The following is a 23,743-nucleotide window of genomic DNA, read 5'->3' as shown; positions in this document are numbered from 1 at the left end:
ACCTTTTCACACTACCAGTAATGAAGAGATTGCTGGAAGGATCAAAGAGTGATGCCACCAAGAGTAGCACCAGTGCCCACATGGAATCTGAATGCCGTACTCGCGCAACTCATAGCAGAACCTTTTGAACCAATGCACAAGACTGAATTGAAGTTCCTAACCCTAAAGACTGCGTTCCTTAGGGAATAGGGTCAGTGAACTGCAAGCACCGACAAGCCTGGAACCGTTCTTTCGAATCCACAAGGACAAGGTTTTCCTGAGAAGGAACCCACAGTTCCTACCAAAAGTGGGTTCACCTTTCTTCATCGACCAGAGCATCCAACTGCCAGCCTTCTTTCAGGTCCCAAAGACTCGAGCAGAGGGGTCACTTCATACCTTCAAGAGCACTCATGTACTACCTACAGGAGAGAAAAGCAATCCGAAAAGGAAACCAGCTCTTAGTCTTCTTTGCCAGGGCTAGCCGTGGTACCCCAATACCAAAGATACCATTGTGCGATAGTGAAATCTATCAAAACATGTTATGCAAGTGCAGGGAAGACCTTACCTACATGCCCCAGGGCTCCCTCCACCAGGAAGGGCACAATCCTAGCCTTTCTAGCAAGCGTACCACTTACCTACATCTGCATGGCTGCAACCTGGGCATACCCACACACATTCACGAAACACTACTGTGTCGACATTCATTTAAACAGGAAGGCACAGGTAGGACAAAAAGTCCTACAACACCGGTTTTCCAATTCTCCCACATTGTGACCCATCCTTCCCATAGAACAAAACACTGCTACTTAAACAGATGCACAGCAAGTGAGTCAAGAAACGTCTTCAGGCTGGAAAACTACTCCCACTGGTAAGTAACCATTTGGTTTTAAAAGAAATTGGCAAGGCTCTCACAGAACCAAAATGTCAGTGCAATGTGCTACCACGTTGGGAGTCTGAAGTTAATTTGCAATTTCATATTGCTCCTATGTTTGATTAGAGGAGGAGGATTATCAATTATTATACAGCTTGTTTTGCTTTACTTGTCGTCAGTTTTTTTAAAAATTATTTTTATTAAGCACAAATTATAATACACTTACAATAAATACACTGGACTGCCATTCTGCACAATATATCTGTACACATCCTCCTATTCGATAAAGATCAACAATGATTTCTATATTTGGGTTCAGGGATCCTCCAGCACTTCGGGTCCTCCAATGCCACCGGGGGAGTGCAGATATCACCCCTATAAGCATTCCAGGGCCCCCATATCTTGCCCCATTTCTTGGGCCTCCCCCTTGCCACATACGCAGCCCGCTCTCTGAACATGCACCAATCCAAATCATCCATCCATTTCCCGACTGTCGGTGGCTGAACCGCCCCCCACAGCTGAGCTATATTACGCTTCGCAATACTACATGCCAATGTGGCCCACATCTTTCCATGGGATGGGAGATCTGTCGGGTCCCAAACATTCAGGAGGCAACGCCTCGCCTCCAACTCAAAACCCACTTCCCAAACCTCCCTCACCTTGGCAGGAATAGCAGACCAGTACCCCTGAATGAGGGCACAGTCCCACAACGCATGAAAGAACGTTCCTGACTCACCACACCCTCTCCTGCATTCGCCACTCACAGCTAAACCCATTCGCACCAACCGTGGGCCAGTCACATAGCAGCGATGGAGAATCTTTAATTGAACCAGCCGGAGCCTCATCTGGATGGCAACGACCCTCGGAGAGGCCACCACCTCCCTCCAGTCCTCATCATCTAGGATCAATCCATCCGATGTCCACTGGTCCCTTAGAGCCACCAAGGATCCTCCGCGTGATTAACTAGTTTTTTATAGATCAGGGAGATCGTTTTCGTCGGGAGATGACCATCCAACACTCGATCCTCCAGCGGGGAGGCCTCCGGGGGCGTCATGCCAAGGGGAATGTTGGTAAGCAGCGAATGCCTAATCTGAAGGTAACGAAACCTCTCGCTCCCCAATTTTACTGCCATTGTCTTTTAGGCAAAGGTTAATGCGCTTGCCCGTTGGGCCATGTAGTTTTTCTGTTCTCGTTGGTTTAATTTATTATCCAGGTAGAATCCCAACTTTGTCAATCTCTCTAATCACCTCACCCAGCATCCTTTTCTTCCAATTACAAGACTAGAGAACTCAGACATGCGGGCAGAGCGTTCTAGGCAGTTTGTCACTCGAGTGAAAGGAGGTATGACGGAAAAAACAGGTCCTGAAGGCTGACATTCCTCTTCTGGACTGACCTTCACAAGAGTCCTTCACTGATATTCCTACTTATATCATGACCCCTAAATCACCTCTTCCCCAACTAACTCTGGTAGATATCCCTTCCCTAGGACGACTATTAAGAGGACTATTGGGCCCAGTACGTATGCAACTGACCCTATTTTCAAAACCTCAATAATATGAGACTTTGCTCTCGAGCCGCGCTAGACAAGCGTCTGCTTTATATATTCGAGATTGGATACAAGTGCATCATATTCTGTTCTCCCCCACTATTCCTCAAAGGGTGTTGATCAATACTTTTGAACTGACATTCAGAGTCAAGGTCTGGGCGATCCTTGCATTGAACACCTGAATTTCCCCAACAACATGTATAAGAGGTGCCATTGCAAAGATTGGATGGTGTCTATAGCCTTTTTGATTCTTGTATTCAAGTATCACAGGAACGTCCTCTTGTTCCAGATTGTGTACTGCCACTACTGGTTCAGAGATCCTCATTTGGCCTCCAGCATGGCCCCTGGGTGCTTTCCAGTTGATTGGCAATGGTGGCAGCAGCCCTCAGATGAAAGGGCATCTTTGTTTATTGTACGAAGGCTAGATTATAGCCGCCTCAGAACTGGACCATCAGCAGGACCTGTAGTCTATTCTGGATCTTCTGGGTTTGCCCCTACAGATGAGCCCTTCTAAACCCAACCTCACTCTCTTAAAAGTGTACAGAACCTAGGAGCCACATTGGAAACAAATGTGCCAGAATTTTTCTTGAATGAAAGGAAGTATTATATACATTTGAATATTTGCTATATAAATAACACAAGCTCTTAAGCGTTTATTTGGCCCTCAGTTACATGTGAAGCATAGATCTTCATCAGAGCTGTCTAGAGAACTAGTGGTCTTTAAATAAGAGTTTGCTGAGGCTATGATTTCTCTAGCATCCAGTCAGCCGTATGGTGGAACAAGGAGTCTTAACATTCGTGAACTTTCAAGTAACTTCTTTTTTCTCTGATAAGACTCCCTCTGTGCTGGAGCGGAGGGCAGTTAACGTATGCCTAAAGTAAGTTCTCTGCTCAGTATCTGCATCTCCAGTGTTGGGAGAGGACCGCAATCCCATGCTTTGTGCACAAGGACTTTGTTGAGGCGGTTTGTAACAGCATTAATGTTGATCGTGTATATATTAGGTTACATAACGAGGTAGTACATATCTTGGCCGATTCCAAACTATTACATCTAATGGTTCTACTCTGAGTGATTGCAATCAAGACCAATTAAATATGCCGAAAGTAACTTCATCCTGCAGGGCATGGACATTGGTGAAATAACGGTCATATTACAGTTCGTGTCCTTGCACATCCCAATGCTCCAGAATCTTAGTAGGTAAATTTAAAGGGGTCTTGATTCTGCGTTGCTGTCAACTACCTACGTGTTGGACCCTGTATGGTAATACAGGAGGCTACACGCCTTCTGAAATGTGTAACGGTGTAATATCAATTTGGTGCAGTGTTTCAGAGCATACCTCAGGCCTATTCAGGGGCTTAATTTCCCTCTCAGCTAGAAAGGCCCTTATACAGGCACTTCTAGTGACTAGATTAGATTATGGAAATTCCCTACTGGTAGGGATCAGGGAAGATCTACTTTCCAGGTTGCAGGTCGTACAGAACACAGCTGCGTGTCTAGCCCTCAATCATCCTGTGCGAACCCTCTTGGATCCCTTTCTACGACTGCTCCACTGGCTGCCTGTTGGGAAAAGAGGCGAATTCAAGCTATTATGTCTGGTATTCAAAACACTTCAGGAAAAGGGACCAGCTTACCTAAGGAAGAAGCTAAAGCCATATATCCCCTCTCGCCAATTGAGATCGAGCGATCGACAGCTGCTTTGCCCCCTGAGAATTAAGAGTCACGATGGGCGGCCGTTCTCTCGTATCTCGCCCCCTTTCACTGGAACAGACTGCCAGACAACATCCATGCATGTCCCAATCTCAGGCAGTTTAAGAAATTTCTTAACCTGGTTGTTCTGTCATTAACCAGCAATCTCGGTTCTGCGGTCAGTTATTGAGGCGCCGAGAGGTCACCTTGGGGATGATTCGTATGCGCCCTATAAATACTGATCATAATAATTTCCTTCATTTTGGGTATGAAAATTGTAAAGGCAGCAGTGCTTTCAGCCACTGGCACTATTTTAGTAATGTGTCTATGTGGATGCTTTTCAAAAAGCTAGTAGGATTGTCTGCTACAGGCATGGTTTCTTATCTTTTGTTTCATTTGAAAGTATACTATGAGACCTGCATTTGGTGGGATTTACTACTGTTTAGGGATTCAGAGAATATCCTGGACTGATCTATTTTTTAGTAGTGCCATCAACTCTCTTGTGATGCTTTGTTCATGGGGGGTCTTGTTTTTGGTTAGTAAGCTGTGCAAGACAGCACTTAATGCTTTTTTAGGTGGTACCTGTTCAGTCCATATTAACAAACAGACTAATAACGCATGTTTAAGTTCAATATCGAAGCCTCTGTAATCAATTTATAATTTTCTTTCGTTCTTTAGTCTGTCTTCATCAGAAGAAAAGCCCAGTGACCATGGGTGATGGTGTTCTGTCTCGGACACAAAACTTACGTAAGTCACCTTTTACCCTGAGCTGGCGGAAATGCCTTTATGTCCATCTGGTGATAGTGTTTCTTGTAACGGGGGTACCCTCATCTAGTATGCTGTTTCAAATAGATGCGTTTGGACAGAGTGAAGGAGACTGGGACATTACTTGCTTGAATGTTGTCTGAGGGGTCTTCTGCATACTTGAGTCAACATTCTAGCCTTTAACAATGGATTAAAGTGCACATAGGTGTTTGTTACAGAAAATTAAAAGAACCGCTGTTTATAATGGGCAGACACTGAAAATGTATATCAGAACAGGGTTATGGCCTGGCTTGATGGAATTACTGTTTGAAGAACCAGATACTGGAGTATCAAGCATTAGATCACGCCTGCTTATGCTAATATTGCACCTGAAGAATTTGCATGCATTCCTTATCAAGCTCTGTCTTCAGCGACAGCAGTAATAGTCCCTTTACTTCACATTAAAGCGGCTGAAGTGTCTCTAGCCTTTAAACGCACGAAAGGAGACAACAGACAAGAAAACGAAATTACTTTTCACTCTACATTTTTATGCTTATAACCATCATAATTGTTACATTTAAAATAGCTACTAGATTGTGCTGAGCTGCCATGATTCTTATGGTTGCCAATTCTACCCAGCATCATGGTTGCTTTAAGTGCCAACATTTTCCCCTCTTCTCCACTGCATCAGTGACTTGTAATTTCAGATGACAACTACTTATTTATTTGGTATTTCCATGAGGTGCTTTGGTGAGGAGTTTGCTTTCTTGCAGCTGTGCAAGTTTTGAATACAGTACACTGAAGTGAAAAACTGTATCATAGCATGAAGAAAACAAAATGTATTTGCTTTAATTTTGCAAGTGATTTGCTAATTAATGTGGTTTCTTAGATCCTTTGGAGTACCTGGTTAGAAATGGCAGTGTTTGTAGATTTACCTATATGGAAATGTTTGGTAAGGTATTAGTTTGAAGACCTAGCATTGTGTCTCCACATAAATATGAAGTTTTGTAAAAAGTGTGCGAATAGAGCAGTCGCTTGTGCATTGCTTAAAATCTTGGAGGTCTGAATTCTACATTTAGAGGCTGTCACAAAAGCTAGCGTTCCTAATTCTAAAGCCCTTCATCCTAGATGGATTCAGTGGGCTACGTCCTGAACAGCTGTTGATGTAAACTGTCTTTGACCCTTTACATACGCAAGAATTTTTGCAATACGAACATGTTTATCCTATCCCCTCTTCTGTTCTTCCTTTGGATGACCATCAGTGTATTATTTACACTGATGGTTCAGCACAACCGCTATAGGTTCTAAACAGCAATATTCTGCGTTATACGCCATTGTTTTGGGCACTATGGTAGATGACGTTTTTTCACCCTACACTTACCTCATTCTCTGGGAGCCTGTATTGCACATGCATGTGCACAGGAGTGCTGCAGGTGTGAGACTCCTGTTGTGCGCAGCCCAGTAACTGCTCACAGGTAGCCTGCCACAGAGGAGAGACTGCAGGATTATACATTGACCTGGGGCTTTCCTTCTAATGTTATTGTTCACTCATAGGAAACGTCCGTGTGGTTTACGGTCTTGTCTCCAAGGACACTCCATTATACACATAGGGGGAAGGCTGCCTTAGAGTGCAGTTTGCTTCCCTTTGGCCTACAAAGTCCAGTGACCTATCAAAATGGGGTGGAACCGGTATGACAAACCCAAATCTGAAAATTCCATGAAGATGTTCATACAGCTTTTGAGGCATCCATGATTGTCCTATTTGAGATCAGAGAATAGGACTTTTGTCACCCTGCTGTTCAAAGGTAATTACATTTCTCTCAAGCAGCAGGAACAAAGGCCTCCCCACTCAAAGGTAACAATTAATGGTGCTTCCCATAGCTTCTGAGGAGGAAAGGGGTGGGGATGTAGGATCTGCATCAATCCATTAGCGGTCACGCTGTACCAGGGATGGACCAGCACGCGCCCCCGGAAGAAAGGAGGCAGCCTAGACCTTTGGAGCCAAACAAGAGGGGGGCTCTGCCTTAAAGTTTTGGTGGGAAAGACCCTGGCAATGATGTCAGCGAGGGGCGGATCTGAGCCCCCAGAGAAGAAGTGACTCCATTTTTAATTGTCCAGCGTACTGTGCCGGAGGGCTGGGACTGGGTGGAGAGGTGTTGTGGCTGTCTAGGATTGGCTAGGGGTGCCTCTCTTCTAGTACTTTCTGCCCCCTCCCCCTCAAGTCATGCAGAGAGGGTGCTTTTTGCTGGACACTGGGACTGTAGGCGGCAGCCAAGGACCGCTGGAAGGAGGACACCACCCCCGATGCCATCTAGACCAAGGACTCTGGCTACAGTTGACCCCAGGACAAGTGGGGCTCCCCCCAGGACCCGGTTAGCTGGTCCCCTTACACCACCCTAAGGACTAGTTGGGGGAAGAACTGGAATTCTGCACCGAGTAGCACAGCACCAAAGGAGAAAAGTTTGATGCAGCAAGCGAGTGGAAGCAGCTTGCTGTTAAGTTTACCACCTTAGAGGCCATGAGGCCTAAGGAAATACTCTAGGCGGATCACCGGTAATTCAGGATGAAAGGGGGGCCTGACTTCATCCACCGATGGGGGGCCTCTGCTGCAGTCCAGGAACACTACTGCACCTGCGGGAGGCCGCTGCTTCTCTCAGGCCTCCCGCTAGTTGCCGACACTACGCCTCACATGGGGGCCAAGTGTGTCCCCTCCGCACGGGAAGCTCGGGGGGGGGGGGGGTGTACCGTCCACTGCCGCCTCTACTTCTCTGTTCTGTCTGGAGGCCCTGTTCACGCAGCCTCAGATCCGCCCAGCCGCCACAAGGCACACAGGCCTCTCCAGCTCCGTCCAGGTGGGCGTAGTCTCTTAGCAGACATCTGCTCTGGCACCGACCCCAAAAGGTCCAGAAAGGGCACGCAACCACCACTTCTGCGGCCCCTCTGTATCTTGCGGCTGAGCAGTGTCTGGTGCTGTCAGGTCGATAGATGGATCCCGAAGCACTTTCTAGGCCGGTCGCGGACAAGAGACACAGCAAGGCACGTCTTACCTCGGTGCCATCTTGGCCACTTTGATCTCCTTTTAAAGGAGGGCTGGCATCATCCCTCTAGATGGGAGCATACGAAGGAATCTTGGGCGGTGGTGGGTGCAGTGTCAAGGAGGAACCTGCCCTCTGGATAGTAAGTTTAAGATAGCACCCCTCCATATTCTTAGGTTTTGATTGTTTTTTGGGCACCATGTGGCGTTTCCAGAGAATGGCTACCTCTGCTGTCTTTCTTGACATGGAGCCCCAGAACTGATGGGGGTATTTGGGGTGGCAAATGCACGACTAGTCTCTGGGGAAAGAGTGGGTTTCTTGCAAGAAAATTGTCAGGCTTGGGTTGAGATAGATATTACTGGTAATTTGTTCTGGTTAGGGTATATAAGCCCTTGTACATTAAGAGACTGGAGTTGAGAAGCCTTCAGAGGCCGCTTGATTATCAAGAGGTCCCCTTAGCCACCATACCCCACGGACCCCCCCCCCCCCCCCCCTCCTCAGGTGTGTAAATTCACAGCAAACCACAATGAACCTGAAAATGGCAGCCAACATGGTCGAATTAGACCTCTCCTGTATAGTCGTGAGAAAGGTGGCGATCAGCAAATTCCCCTCCAGAGTTGCGACCCTCTATAAATCGTGGACCTTGTATGGAAGGGGAACTTCCCTAAGGGATCGTAGCCTAGCCCGGGGGCCAGGAACAGGACGTCCAAGAGATAGTACATCTTCCGGCTCCCGCTCCAGTACTTTACTTGATAAAATGTCCCACACAAAAGGGGGTGCTACTGTCCCGGGCAGTCGTTAAAGGCCCTGGTGACAAGGGTCTGGGTTTTAAGGCTGCGAGGATTGCCAGTCTCTTCATTCATGTCCCGGAGATGGAAGATAATGTTTGCTTTAGTATTCTCTGGAGAACCAGACATCATCTGTAGGTTTGGAGGTGCGGTCCACTGTATCATTCATGGCAGCGACCTTCGCAACGAGTGTAGAACATTCTGGCTATGAGGCAAATGTTTCAGCCTCGGTCCTGGATCTTGGTGAGAGTAGCTTTGAGGCTTCTTGGCCTGGCTGCCTCCTGCATCGTGCTTGTCCACTTTGTTAAATGGCATATGCAAGCTCTGCAGGTGGATCTGAAATCTCGGTGGGCCACCACCAAGGAAACCAGATGGATGTCATCCAGGTTTCAGAGGAGACTGCATAAGATCTGCAGTGGTACCTGCTTGACTGGAGCCTGACCCTGTGGCAGACTTCTTTTGTTGTGGTGACAGGTATATCCCAGCTGAACTGGAGAGAACTAGGTGAGGTCTGAGACTGAGGACTGTGGCCTTTGGCAGAAACCTACCTTACATAAAACTGTTGGAGCTGCAGACCATCCGCTTGAAGTTGAAGGTCTTCCTGCTGTTCTTTAGAACCCGCAACAGCCTTACCTTGAAGAACAACAAACCATCATATGGTACTGCAACAATCTGAGGAATGGGGTCTTGTGCCTTGAAGCTCTGTCTGTGGAGTTGAAGGGAGCAGCCAGACATCTCCCTGATCGTGAATCACCTGGTGGGCAGTTGCATCTCGAGTTGGCGTAGGACCTCCTCCAACTGTGGGGAGAGCTCTTGTTGGGTCTTTTTGCCACATCAAACGTGCTGGGTCAAAAGGTCTGCGGATTTGGAGTTACCAAGACTACTGTCTCTAGGAGATGCATTCAAGCTAGAGTGGAGCACTGGACGCTGTTGTGTCTTCCAGTGTCTCATGCTCAGAGTTCTGAAGATCAATAATGACCGAGCAAAGGTTATTCTAGTGGCTTCGTATTGGGACAGGAGACTGTCTGACTTGCAACGTCTGGGCATGTGTATTTGCCCCCTGATCAGGTTACCACTTCCGAAGTATTTTCTGTCACTGCAGGCATGGTTCTGCACCTGAACCTGCGTAATCTGCACCTCCTTGCTTGGAAATTGAACACCAGCAGCTGACCGCATTTAATATACCTCCTAAGGTTTTGGATGTCATCTTTGCAGCCAGACGTTCTTTTAAAAAATATATTTGCGCTGGGATAAATTTGTGTCTTGGTGTGGCATGTGCAACACAGACCCCTTTACAAGCTGAACTGTCAGATGCGCAGCTGCTTGTTTCTTCAACTAGCTCTCAAAACCAGCTTCACAATCGCCTTGCGGCATTGCGTAAGTGAGCTTCAGGCTTTCGCTGTGCAGCAGCCCTACTCCTACTTTTTCCCAGACCAGCTAGTGTAGAGAACCAGGGCATTCTTTTTGCCTAAAGTCGTGATGCCTTTTCACGTTGGACAAACAAACACACTCCTATCATTCTTTGCCCTGCCTAACCCCTTAAAGACGACGACAGATTTGATTGACTGGAGGACAAAAGAACCTTGAGTTTTTACATTGATCGCACTAAAGACCATCAGATATCCGATCAGTTTTTTTTTGTGTTTCTCAGAGGCCAAAAACAGGTAAGGCTGTGCAGAAAAGGTCCGTCAAGGTGGCTAGCCCTTTGCAATAAGACCTGCTACTCAGTGGCCAAAAGGCAGCCTCCGTAAGGGCTGAAAGCCCATTCCACCAGGGCAAAGACTAAAACACTGTTGTGGTACCTATTCTCAACATCTGTGGCAGGAGGGGAGCAGGAGGAGGAGGGGAGCAGGGGGGAGGGGTGGCGCTATTTGCAGCAGACATGTCTGTAATCTCATTTGGGGCATTGAGAAAAATGGCAGCCACAGTCAGTGTGCCGGATCCAAGATTATAGAATGAGGAGTCCGAAGTTGCGGTTTTCACCGGAAAGAATATCCTTTAAGCTAAGTAAATCATTCATCTAGTTGCTTTTCTCCTGTATGCAGAATCTGATAGAAGTCTTTTGTGGAGTAAATGCACAATGTGTTTTATGTTTCAGCTTGTGTTTTATGTGGGCGGACAGAAGACTGTCCTGAAAAGTATGGAGAAAAGAAAACCTATCCAGAAGAAAACCTCACCCTTCATTATTACTGCCTGGTAAGGCTTTATCTGCAGTTAAAGAGTTTGTGAAATGGTACTGGTTAGTAGAGACCCATCTAAGCATTTGGCTGGTTGATTTGGTATGTGATATTCATTGCACAACCTTGCTTCCGCGAACATCCAGCTTAATTCTTTGCGGGAACTCTACTTTTTACTTGCTGTTGGGGTGAGATGATGACCTTTTGCTTATTAAAGAGGATAGGCTAGTGTGCTACTGCCTGTGTCTGGACCAGGCTCTTTGTCATTAGTTCAGCTGTCCTTGTTCTCTCCATGCTAGATTGCAGAGTTAAAACTAAGAGATATGACCTATCAAAATGGGGAGCAGCAGCTCGACCAAAATCCAGAATCCTGCAGGTAAGCTGGCCACACAGGATCAAGACCGCTCTATCCTTGTGGGTGTGGCCAGCCGGCAGAGAAAATGGCAACTTGTTGATGTGGCTCTGCAACTCCCTATCCTTAATCCGCCACCATCCGTAAATAAATCCGCTCCCCAGCAATGCCCATCGCCGCACTGAAGACAGAAAGGTGCTGGAAGGCTGGCACACAGTGGAAAATTGTCCTGAGCGAGGCGACCTGCGGCTCCTGACTATATGTGGCGAAGCTCAAGGCTTGATTGAGTGAGACAGACTGAAGCGCGAGAGAAGCAACGTCGTCGGCTGGTAACACCGAAGCAGGCTACTGTAGCACCGAGAGATGACCGCGTATCTACAGAGGACCGCAAACTGAATTGATGTCAGAGCCGGAGGTGACGCACTGGCGCCCAGTGTTCTACGGGGCTCAAGAAACCAGAGAGGACATGGGCTCTGTAGACTCAGCATTCAGGCCTCCGGCAGGCAGCGGTGATAACTCTCCTATGGTCTCCCCACCCAGGCCTAATGACCGTCAGCAAAGGAGCTAAGGGGACACAACAAACAAAAGCTGAAAAACTCCTCGCATGATTTGACAAATGGGATCAGTCCTGAAATTGCGTATTGAAACTTGTTAGACCTGGCATCCTTGGTGTCGTTTCCCCCTGACTTTTTGCTTTATTACTTCCTGTTTTGTGGACTTCATCTTTCTGACTTTAGAGTTGTCTGCACTTTACCAGTGTGAAGTGCATATGCTCTGAAATCTAAACATGGTGACATGGACTTATCCTTCATTCCTACATTGAATTCCATAGTAAAGTGCACTATATGTGCCAATAGCCTGTACATTTAAATGCTACTAATGGGCCTGCAGCACTGATTGTGCCACCCGCTCAGTAGCTTTTAAACATGACTCAGGCCTGCCACTGCCTTTGTGCAGTTTTGAACTGTCATTTTGGCCTGACAAGTTAACCTACATGCCTGGCCCCATCCTTCCTTTTTATTACATGCATGTCACCCCTAAGGTATGCCCTAAGTAGCCCCATGGGCAGAGTGCAGTAAATTTAAAAAGTAGGACATGTACTTTAAAGTTTTCACATACCCTGGTACTGAAATACTCTTGTATTCATTTTTCACTACTGCAAGTCCTTTCTCTCCCATACGTTAACATTGGTATTGCCTTAAATACCTTTTAAATATAATTTCCAATCAAGGTAAGTAAGTAAACTTTATTGTATAGTTAATTAAAACTCACAATTTTTTAAAATTCACGATTTAAAAGGAAATATATATCAAAAGATAAAATTAATTTTAAGTGTAATTTCCAATTAGGAGCAGATAGAAATTTGAAGCGTGGTGGCTCTGGAGTTCATTTAAATTCACACCTTATGTTGAAGCCCGATTTCAAATTGTACGTCTGAAAATGCCACTTTTAAAGAAAAGTTGCCATTTTCTTACTTTAACCGTTCTGTGCCTCAGCCAGTCCTTGAATACTTGTCTAGGTTGGGTGACAGCTGGGCTTTGTGCATTCCCTCTAGACAGTCCAACAAAAGGACAAGGTGTATGAAATGTGCATCCTGATGGCCCATCACCAGGCTGGGCCTTCCTGAGATAGATTGGGTGGGAGCAGCTGACACTTTCACCTGAATAGAGCTGTACCTGTCCCCACACAAAGAGCTGCATACCCCCCGTAGTGTAGCCAGGGCAGGGACCTTATGATGATCGAATAACTCTTTAATGTCTCCCCCACTTAAAAGGCACATTTGGCTATAAGTATGGGACCCCTGACACCACCAAAACAGAACTTTGCTGTAGGCAAGGACATTCTACCTGGAAGAATACCTGCTGTGCTGTAGGACACATGGCTTGGCAGTTGTGGAGAAGTGTGGCTCAATGTGGAGAAGTGTGGCTCAATGGTTAGAGCGGCAGACCCTGATGCAGAGGTCTAGCCCGGGACCAGGGTTCAATTCCCCGCCTCGGCGGGTCTTGAGCTCAAAAATTCCACAGACCTGATAATTCTCGCCTCGGTGCCTATTCCAATCATGGAGTCCCACTCTGCAACTCTGGGCAATAGCTTGCTTAATCTCCACAACGGCCCCCACAACGCTAAGGATGCCTGGCCTCCACCTTGGGGGTGCCCAGTAGTGGACACCTCACAGGGAAAGCCAGGATGGGTTCCACAGCGGTATTCGTACAAGCGCCTTGAGACCCTTGCGGGTGAGTAGTGCGCTATACAAGTATCAATTTACATTTACATTACATTTACATTTACAGTTCGGGCTGGACTATATCCATGAGGCACCGATTTGCCTATGGCCATGCCTGAACTGGGGTGACTTGGTGAGCAAAATAACGATGGATTAAACCCAGATCTGTGACTGGGGGTGAATGTTTGTGCAACATTCCGTCCATCTTGTGTGTTTTGCTGTTCACCCTTTGTGGGAAGGGTATGCCCAGACGTGGGTCCCGTGCTCACTGCGCCACTGGAGTCAAGCTATCCTGGCTGAAGACGGCTGATAGCCAGACCGATTTGCATATGGCCATGCCTGAACTGGGGTGACTTGGTGAGCAAAATAACGATGGATTAAACCCAGATCTGTGACTGGGGGTGAATGTTTGTGCAACATTCCGTCCATCTTGTGTGTTTTGCTGTTCACCCTTTGTGGGAAGGGTATGCCCAGACGTGGGTCCCGTGCTCACTGCGCCACTGGAGTCAAGCTATCCTGGCTGAAGACGGCTGATAGCCAGAAACCGGTCCTATGATGCTTGATTCCGGTCAGGGGAAGGCATGGCTTGGCAGTTCGGGCTGGACTGTTCCCATGAGGCACAGGGTCAAGACTGATATGCATATGGCCATGTCTGAACTGGGGTGGCTTGGTGAGCAAAATAACGATGGTTTAAACCCAGATCTGTGACTGGAGGTGAATGTTTTGCCATTGTGCAACATTCCGTCCATCCATGTGTTGTGCTGTAGGATGAACTGCAACTTTGCCACCTGCATTGTTGTGTTGGTCTGCTTCCTCTTGCCTGGGAGTGAGGGGGACTGGACCTGCTCTTTATATCCTTAACCTCCCCCCCCCCCCCACACCCCCTAAAAACACACTGCTTGGTGGCCCAGTGCTCACAAAAGCCACATCGTTGATGTATTAAAAGATCCTACATCACTCCTCAGATGCCCTAAACAGCTGAAGGAAAGGTTGGAGGAAGTCTTAGGAAGTTTTGAAGGAGGTGGCCCTGGATGCCCCCAGGAAAGTGGCAATAAAATTAGGGTTCTGCCTTGTGCAACTCCGCTTATTACACCGTTCTTACTATAACAGAACAACACTACTGAAAATGAGTAGAGCCACTGCTGGTCTGTCCTTGAGAATGTGTTGACTGGTGTGCACTTTCCATCATATCATATGATCCTGCTCGGTAATTCCGTGGTACTGAACTGACCTTTCACACTGCATGAAGCAAGCGAGGGGAGTGGGATTGACTGGTTCAGCAAAAAAATATTTGCTAAATGTGTGCTAGACAGCCCTGAAATACCCCAAAATATGGGTCATGCTTGGGTTGACAGCGGCGAAAAGAAACATCGCTAAAGTTTGGGGAGCCAGGGGTCCACCCTCTCTGGATTCCTGGAAACAGAATATGGACTGGTGTACGATACCTGAAAAGGCATGACAAGAGTGTGCCCCAGGAAATGGAAAAGAAATTGGGTACTTGGAGCGCCTCCGGCAGGGCCTGACCCATCAAGGGAGAGGGACAGTGATGGGACCCCTTATACTGCTAAATCCCCAGTCTGACTATGCGGTAGGTGGGGAGGGAAAGGGTTTGTCTTTGGTTCTATTCATTGAGATAATGTCTGTGTAAGTCAGTGTAATGCTACTGTATTTTGTTTGTACTTAAAGAAAAAACATTTTTAAATAAAAAAAAAAATCCATCCCGCCTGTACATTAAGTAGCAGGGCGATTGGTAGCCCAGAAGAGATGCCGTGCCTGAAAATCCTGGGCCGCTGTGGTGCGGCGTGCAGATGAGTGGCGGCTGGCATTTTCTGTCTGGTGCCAGTTGCGCCCTAGGGCCTCCCTGCCGAGAAAGCTGCAGCCTCTGGCGAGCGGGCCGGAGGTGCTGGGGGCGGCCGCAGGTGATTAGAACGCAGCCCACTGTGGAAGGCAAGTGTTGGAGGTGTTCCTGCCGTTTGGGGATGCCTGGTGGGTGCTGGAAGGTGTTGCATGTGGGACGCCAGCCAAGGGAACACGTGTAAGCTTCCTCCTTCACCTGGATGGTGAGGTGGGCCTGGAGCTCCAGTGGTGGGCGATGGATCCCTGGGACAGAGGAACGCCCTTGCTGAAAAATTTGACTGAGGTGGAATTCCCTTGTGGGAGCTTGGAGTGTGACTGACATGACTTTGGGACTTTGCATAGGCTTCTCCATCTGCCCACACGCTCTGTCCCCTCAATCCGGGAGGCAGCCTCTAGACTGTGTGCTATGCTTGGATCATATGGGGGGTGGGGGGGGGGGTGGTTAGGCAGGGGTCTGGCATTAGGCAGGTGGACTGCCTTCATGCCCGTGGCTGTGTACTAGCTGTGAATACAATGGATGGATGTTCCTGTCCAGGTGGAATGGGGCCTATGTAAGAAACCTTGTGGGTCACCCTATGCGCCTGCGTTGCTGTTGGGGCATACCACCTGTTCACCAGTAACTGATCTGAGTCGCTCCCTTCAAGGCAGCACTTTTTCTTCAGGTGTTCCATTGCCAGTGGTACTCTGAGGCTGCCTATCGACTTGCCCTGCAGTGCTGGTTGTGGGTTTTTGCCCATCAACTTGGTGAAGGAGAAGGCACCTACGGTTCACCAGGGTAACCTGGTCACAAAGTATACCATGAACCAAGCCTTGCCCCAAAGGACCACGTCGCTGGCAGAATCTCAAAAAATGCAGGAACGTGAGAAGCACTGGGTATTCAGGCCGGCCGCATGGCCCTGGAGGGCAAAATAGAGAACGTCTCAATGTCAATTTATTGCTAGCAAATCTGCACAAAGCTGCTCAGTGTGCAGATGGTGGATGGTACAGGGATGGAGCATGCCGGCCAATGTGAAGACTTTGGAAAGGCAAATGTCAAAATTGACTGCCAAAAATATTCTGGAAATTGGGCCGCGAATGCAGAAAAACAGTCAGAGAAATAACCTCCACTTCTGGGGCCAATGCAGAGTTTCGTGGGGAATTGGATTTGCTGGGAGCAGAAATCATTGGGACGGTCTGCTGAGTTTGCCGTGAAGAAGGGCGCTTTGAGCTCTACTGGTGAGATCCTCTCCCCGGGTGCCTATTCAAACCCTGATTGCATACACCCTGATCTAAAGAGACCAGGACAGTAGCCTCAGGTTCTTGTCTGTCCACGCAGTGAGTGTTTGATAATCACACTATCATGGTGCACCCGGATTAAAGTCTAAGCAATGAATTTGCAATGCATTCTGGTCTTTCCCGCTTGCCTGAAGGTCCTCGCGCAGAGCAAGAGTCATGTATTTGATAGCCCGAAGGAAATGTGGGGCAAGGCGGGGGCTTATCCAGTGGTGGCCTCTGGGCACAACACAGACCAGGTGGATAACATCAGGGCAGATGGCACAGTGGTGAGAGACGGCTAGTCCTCTGAGGGATCTGGAACTCGTACTGATGGTCTAGGAGCGACACACGGATGGCACAGGAGCAGTGAAAGACTAGGGCGCCCCCTATGCGCTCTGAGGGCTGGTGTCACTGGAGCCTGGATGACGTATTTGGACTTAATATTGGTATAGTGCGGACTTATTCAACTGTGTTTTAGATACCCCTCATCCGGGCTGCGGGGTGGAAGCAAATGAGGGGAGATGGATGGTTGACAACTGGTAAATGTGACCGGGCCTGACAAAGACAGGCCTCAATTTTGGTTTCTGTGCATCACCTACAAAGGGGACAAGTTGAGAGACACTGCTGCCCCTTGGAGGTTGGAGTGGCAGAGCCCATCTGCTTGGGGTCCCCTGCATAGGCCGGGTGTCTGCTGGCTCCGATACTGCCCACAGGTTTACTTTCTTAACTCTTTCACTTGGTGTGTGGAGGATAACCTAAGAACATAGGTGTTTGAATTGACGCTTTGGTTTCATCTGTAGTTACACTTGGGACGAACCGCCAGTTGGGCTAAAGTTGATTGCTCTTATTTGGTAGTGGGTTGGGGGGACGTGGCAGTTAATGTAAGAATGAGAAGGGGGGTGTTGTGGGTTAGGAGACAGACTGGAGACGAGATCGGGTCAAAGTAGCTTTTATTAGCCTGAGTACACGCTTGCGTCGTGGGACCAGTCTATAATATGGCAAAGGAGGCTCTGCTGGTTTCTCCCTGGATTCTCGTCCCTCGGCGAGGTCCGCCCTCTTAATCACTCCAGCGCGGTTGTCCGTGCGGACCGAGGAATCATGGATGAGAAGGGAAAAAAGAAAGGTACTAGGTGTAAATGTGGTGCACGGTCACACAAGGTTGGTAAGGGAGGGGGGGGATTGGTGAGGGATCACACTGTGCGCAGCACGTCTAAATAAGTGAGGACAGTGCTCAGGGCAGGATCACTGGGATACGGGGACCTTCCCTCTAGGTTCTCGAGCTCTCCCTTTTACCCACCCAGCCCGTAAAACGTTCGCGTACCTGCGAAAGCCACGCTCCTGGAGCGTGGCTGGGCGACACATGGTAACGTTGGCCTCCGGGCTCCTGAACGTCTTTCGACCTCTCCTTCCATGGATTCCGCCTGGTTCACTCCGTTAACAACTCGCCAGACTCCTCCGGTGATAGCACGCACAGATATCCGCCTTCTGCCCTTCTTTGAAGGCCCAGCCTCTTCGTCATCGCTGGGGGCTTGGCTTTGTGACCAGTCCTCCCACTTAAAAGAACAATGTCCCTTTTCCTTGTCCTCGCTGTACGTCCGTACTTCCTAACATGTCCACTCCTCCGGCTGCTGAGAAACAAGAGGGTAGATGACGGTGGTCAGTCTCCGAGTCATCATGTGGGTTCACCCCTTGCTTGGTCCGACTGCACTCGTTACAGGGGGATACAGTGTTTAGATATGTATTGTGATCTGATGGGGTGGATGGCATTGCAGTACAGAGGATCCTGGTGGCTGGCATCTGTGACCTAAATTGAAACAGTCACTTGTAACGTTCAGAAAATAAATGACTGCTTCTAGCGAGGTGGAGTGTACTATCTTCGGAGGTATAATGTGCAGATTGTTATAAGAAACAGAGTATGTGGTAACATGGAGTCCTTTTGCCCAAATTGAGTTTTAAGTGAACCGTAAGAGCTTTGGCTTTGTCAAATTTAAAATATCGGACACTGGAGGGGAGCCACTAGGCAAACAGGGAAGGTCAGACGCCTCTCCTCGGTGCAATGTTTTTAAAAATTGCAAATACATTTCTTTGTGTTTATTTGATGTTTACTTATAGCCTATTTTACTTTTAACTTAAAGCCGCTATTTTGTGATCTGCGCTATTACCTATTGCACTGTACTGTCCCCGTTCCGCCGCGGCATGTGCCGTTTGAGCGGAGGGACGAGGTACCGCCAGCCATTCTTCTTGCCACATTCGGAGGTCAACAGTCTAGTTGCAGCTGATCACTCCCACCAGCTCAGAAGCAGACGTGCAGTCTGGATGCACAGCAGACACGCGCAGCGGCACGCCAAAGACAAGTCCATCTGCGCCTGGCCGCTGCCTGCTACGTTGCCTGTTACCATTCAGTTTGTTTTTCATCTGCATATATTTTGTGATCCCCATATCGATGGCCATCATACGATATACAAGTAAGGAGCTTCATTCTCTCAACAATCTTCCCCCCTTTGAACAAAATATTAACCCCCTCCCTACACATCGGATACCAGCAGGAGTCACGTTAGCATACCCCTTACCCAAACAGGTCATAACCGGCCATATACTAATGACCCTAAACTTAACTCTAAAAATATAACATGGTTATACTGTTACGTTCGATCCCTCCCCAAACATGCCTTAGAAATCTGGACTCTGCTCGACTTTGAGAAGTCAGACATCTTCTTTTCAGCGGAGACCTGGTTTCAAGAGTCCTCTACCTCAGATATATCTTTTGCCTTCCCCTAGGACTACCAATTGAGTAGAGTAGAGTTGATAGAAAGGACAAGATGGGTGGAGGATTAGCTATCGCATTTAGAGCTAATATCAAATTCACCATAATTGATTCCCTCAGCGTAGACTGGGTAGAAATTTGTATTTTTAAAATTAATAGCCTATCCAAGGGATCTTGGAAGGGGGCCATACTTTACCGCCCTCCAGGCAGCAAAGTCTACTTTTCCAGGCACCTTATGGAGATAATCGCTCCCCATGTGCGAACTACTGATAATTTTCTTTTGTTTGGTGATTTTAACTATCACATTGACCTTTTTAATGATCCCCATTCAATCGTTCTCATCTCCAGTCTAAGTACCCTAGGGCTCAAACACACCGTGAATGGTCCCACCCATAGAGCTGGCCACACTCTAGATCTTGTATTTACAAATTCCCCTAACGTAATGGTTGACCCACCTCTGCCTGTTCTGTGGTCTGACCACTACCTGTTGAAATTTAATATACCCATTACATCTTTCTGCCAAACAGATTCTGTATCGGAGCCAATATGGTATAGACCCTGGAATAAAATAGACCTGGAATCTTTTTCTTCACATTTTATCACCCCTCTGATGTCTAATACCAAACATCTCAATGATGCAGCCAATTTATTAGACGCTGCTATTTGTCAGGCCCTTAGTAAAATTACCCTAAAGAAAAAAGTACATTTTCACAAATCCTCACCCTGGTTTACACCTGATCTAAAAATTTACAAATTAGCGACCAGAAAGGCTGAACATAAATGGAGACATTCAAAAAGCCTCTCTGATCACAACGATTATAAACATAGTTTATGGGGGGGGGGGAGAATAAATAAAGCTTCAATTTCCCAGAAATAATTGTTTAAGATTCTTAATTAATTTACAAATCCTACTTCTACGCAGCCCCCACTAGTTGCCTCACAGGAGTGGGTTGACTCTTAATCTACTTTTTTGGTAGATAAAATTGACTATCTATAGCCAGTTTCCTCACAACACTGTTCAACTGGCTACGCAGAGATTAGAAGACAACTGTCCCTTGGCGGTCTCTATTCTTAATGAATTCCCTGAATTCTCTTTGGAATAAGTCACCCTGGTACTTAAAAGGGTAAAATCAGGCTCTCCCACCGATTGAGTATCCTCCCAGGTTTTATCAAAAATCAGTCCAGCTATCATTCCCAGTCTAACTAGGCTCTTTAACATTTCACTATTACACTCTTCGGTAACTACAAGGTGGAAGGAGGCCATAGTTAGACCCATTCTAAAGAAACCCACTTCAGGTTCTGAAAAGCCAAACAACTATCAACCAATCTCTCTTCTCCCTTTGTTTGGTTTAATCCAGCAGTCATTGATAAATAGTCAATTAAACATCTGGAAAAAACAAAGTGCTAGATAACTCTCAGGCGGTGTTTTGAGCTTTTCATAGTGCCGAAACAGCCCTACTATAAGAGGTGGAAAGCATCAGATTCTCTCTGGACAATCGAAGATCGGCCATTTTAGTCCTTTTTGATCTGTTGGCCGCCTTCGACACCAACTCCCATTCCATCATTCTGGAATGCCTGAGAGAGGTGGGTGTTGGAGGCCCCGCACTGGCCTGGTTCAGGTGTTATCTGAGTGACTGAACTTCCCGAGTCCAAATTGGGGCTTTCACTTCCAAGAGCCAACCCATAAACAGGGGCGTCCCCCAGGGATCCATCTTGAGCCCTACGCTCTTTAATCTATATGTATCACCCCGTGGCTAAAGTTATCAAGGTTCACAGCTTCGACTAACTGTCATACGCCGATGATACTCAGTTGTTAATTACTCTTGGACCTGATGTCGTTAATACTAAATATAGATTTGGGCAATGCACGCTGGATATAAACAACTGGATGTTAACTAACAACCTCCAGCTAAACGCAAATAAAACTGAAGTTGTTCTCTTTGGTTATGCACAGATGCTGTGGACAAATAAATGGTGGCCTTCTACCTTGGGTACCTGTCCCCTTCCGAAAGTAACAACCCGTAATCTCATCGTAATGATTGACAATCAACTCTCCATGCGTGAGTATGTCAGTCTAGTAAAACGTTCCTGTTAGAGGCTAATGCACGCCCTTCGTAAAATCTTTAAATGGGTCCCACTGCCTTCCCGACTGCCATTCGTTCAGGGTCTAATTGTCAGTCGCCTGGATTATGGGAATGCCCTATTGGCATCCATAAATGTAGAACTCTTAAGCTCCAGGTTCTGCAGAATACAGCAGCTAGATTGGTTTTGAACCTTCCCGCCCGCTCTCTTTTTGCACCTAGCCTGAGGACACTCCATTGGCTGCCAATCAAGAAGCGAATAACTTTAAAATTTGCTGTCTTGTTCATAAAACTCTAAATGGACAGGGTCCACAGTACTTGGCAAATAAACTGAAAAAGAATCAGCCACCAAGGACTCTCCTCTCTGCAAATAAATATCTCAACAATCCCGAAGGTTCGAACAGTTAAGTATGGCAGCAAATCTTTTTCGAAATTAGCCCCCACTCTCTGGAACTCCCTGCCATTGCACCTACGAATCGAGCTAGATCCTAAAAAAGTTTCGTAAGTCCCTTAAGACCTGGCTTTTTTAAATTGACCTCTTCCCAGCCATCTTTTCTGTCCGTTCCTGAGTCTCAGCAAAGCGCTATGAGACCCTAAGGTGATATATGCGCTCAACAAGAGACCGTACATAGACATAGAAACGCAACTTCTGGCTCAGGAGTGGAATAAATGGAGGGGTCCTGTGTGTGTGGCTACTTACTCTATGCTAGCAATGGCATGGATTGCTGCTGGGGGTTCCATAATAGAGAAGGCGGCGTTCATATATCCAGGAGGTAGATATGTGAGGTAACACTACTCCCTCCACAGAATGTGCATGTAATAATTTGGATTACAAGACATGTTAGAACCAATAGCAGTAATCATTGTAAAACATAGCCTGGAGCTCTCCTTAACAGGTGTCGGTCTTGCTCGCCTTACTTGGTCCCAATTTGCCGAGAGTAAACTCCAGCCCTGCTTTCAGCAAGCTAAGCATTGTAATTACCTTAGCTTGTCCCCATTGTATATTATTAGATTTTACAGTAGTTGCTATTTAAAGAACTCCCTTATTTTATAGACTTCAGCACTGTTTAACAGTTGAGTAATATCTTCCTTATAATGTGCTTAACAATTGTGGTTTTGCCCTGTTGAAGTTGTACAAAAATCCATATTCTTCTTGTAGGGTTCTAGTCCTTACACAATGGGGTCCTGAGGCAGGGCCGTACCAGGAGTCCATCCGCAGATGACTGACATCCTGGAATACCTATAACAATTTAACACTTCAAGTGACTTTACGCAGAAGGCTCCGCGCTGGGCCCAGCTCACTCACTCAGGTGGAGGTGCAGCACTATGGCTGAAATTTTTGTTCTCTGAACGTGTCCTGTACAATATTCCACCAGCCCTAAAGAGAACCTTCATTAATAAACACACAGGCCCCGCAGGAAGGTTGAAACTCATAGGTGTATACATTTAAATGGCCAGGAGTCATTCTACAATCAAGAGAGAATTATTTTACCAAATCCCCGAGGAGAGTATTGATACCTCCAGGACCACTTAAATGGTTTCAGGCCACAAAAGGGCTGCGTACTACTATTTGGACTACATCCGTGAAGGTCAAAACAGGTACCTAAAGATTTAAAAACATGTAACCGCCTTAAGATTACACCATAGGACCCACCTCACAATATGCAGTTGTTGTGACCTGATATGGCACAGAAAGATAAATGTGACGTGTTCATGTAATGTCTTGATAATCTGTATGTATGTTTTTTATTGTGTGGTATGTAGAAGGATTCATACAAATTGTACAAAAGTGTTTTTTGGCACGCTAATTGAATGCATCATGGGTGGTACTTGAAACTAAAACAAGCATTTGCAATGCAGTAGGTCTCGCATTAGGAAAGTTTGAGCTATTGGTATTGTAAATGACACATTTTCTATTTGTGTTGGTTTTGAAAATAGTGAAATGAATAGTGTTACAACCAGTTGGTTCATTCCGTCCACCCCTGCTCCCTGACCCATGTTGGTACTTCCCGCTGTGAGTTTGTGATAGATGTTGGGAAGGGTCTCCAGTGAGGAGAGTGGATGGCCAATAAAGGAGTTGTACTGTCTCAAGCTGTGTCCTAATTCTTCCTGTACTACTCAACTTCTAACACTGGCGACGGACCTGTGCAGGGGGCAGTTGTGGCCATCTCCCCTTTGTGTGCTCTCTCCACACGGAAACATATTTGAAGTAAAGAAATTTGAGAATGGTGATCGCTCCCTTGATGTACTGACTTTCGTTAACTTTTGTGCTTACGATGGAGAAGTAGCCGGTAGGAAGTTAAGGAGCCTTTTTACTTGTGGAGCGCTGGAAATCAGGACGGGCAGCACCTCAAAGAACCCTGTTGTCAACGTACCTTATGGTG

At 47.0% G+C, this 23,743-nt stretch overlaps 1 protein-coding gene across 1 annotated transcript in view; it reads left to right on the top strand.

Moving 5' to 3' along the window:
- Positions 1-23,743, top strand: part of G2E3 (G2/M-phase specific E3 ubiquitin protein ligase) — a 326,326-nt gene that overhangs the window by 98,307 nt on the left and 204,276 nt on the right. The window contains exons 3-4 of the mRNA XM_078659417.1: positions 4,762-4,830; positions 10,749-10,846. Of these exons, the coding sequence (XP_078515543.1) occupies positions 4,794-4,830; positions 10,749-10,846 (135 nt within the window). The 5' untranslated portion in view covers positions 4,762-4,793. The remainder of the gene's footprint in view (positions 1-4,761; positions 4,831-10,748; positions 10,847-23,743) is intronic.

The sequence above is a fragment of the Lissotriton helveticus genome, chromosome 9, assembly GCF_964261635.1.
Source record: "Lissotriton helveticus chromosome 9, aLisHel1.1, whole genome shotgun sequence".
In the NCBI taxonomy this organism is placed as follows: Eukaryota; Metazoa; Chordata; class Amphibia; order Caudata; family Salamandridae; genus Lissotriton; species Lissotriton helveticus.
This window is presented reverse-complemented; position numbering and strand designations above follow the sequence as displayed.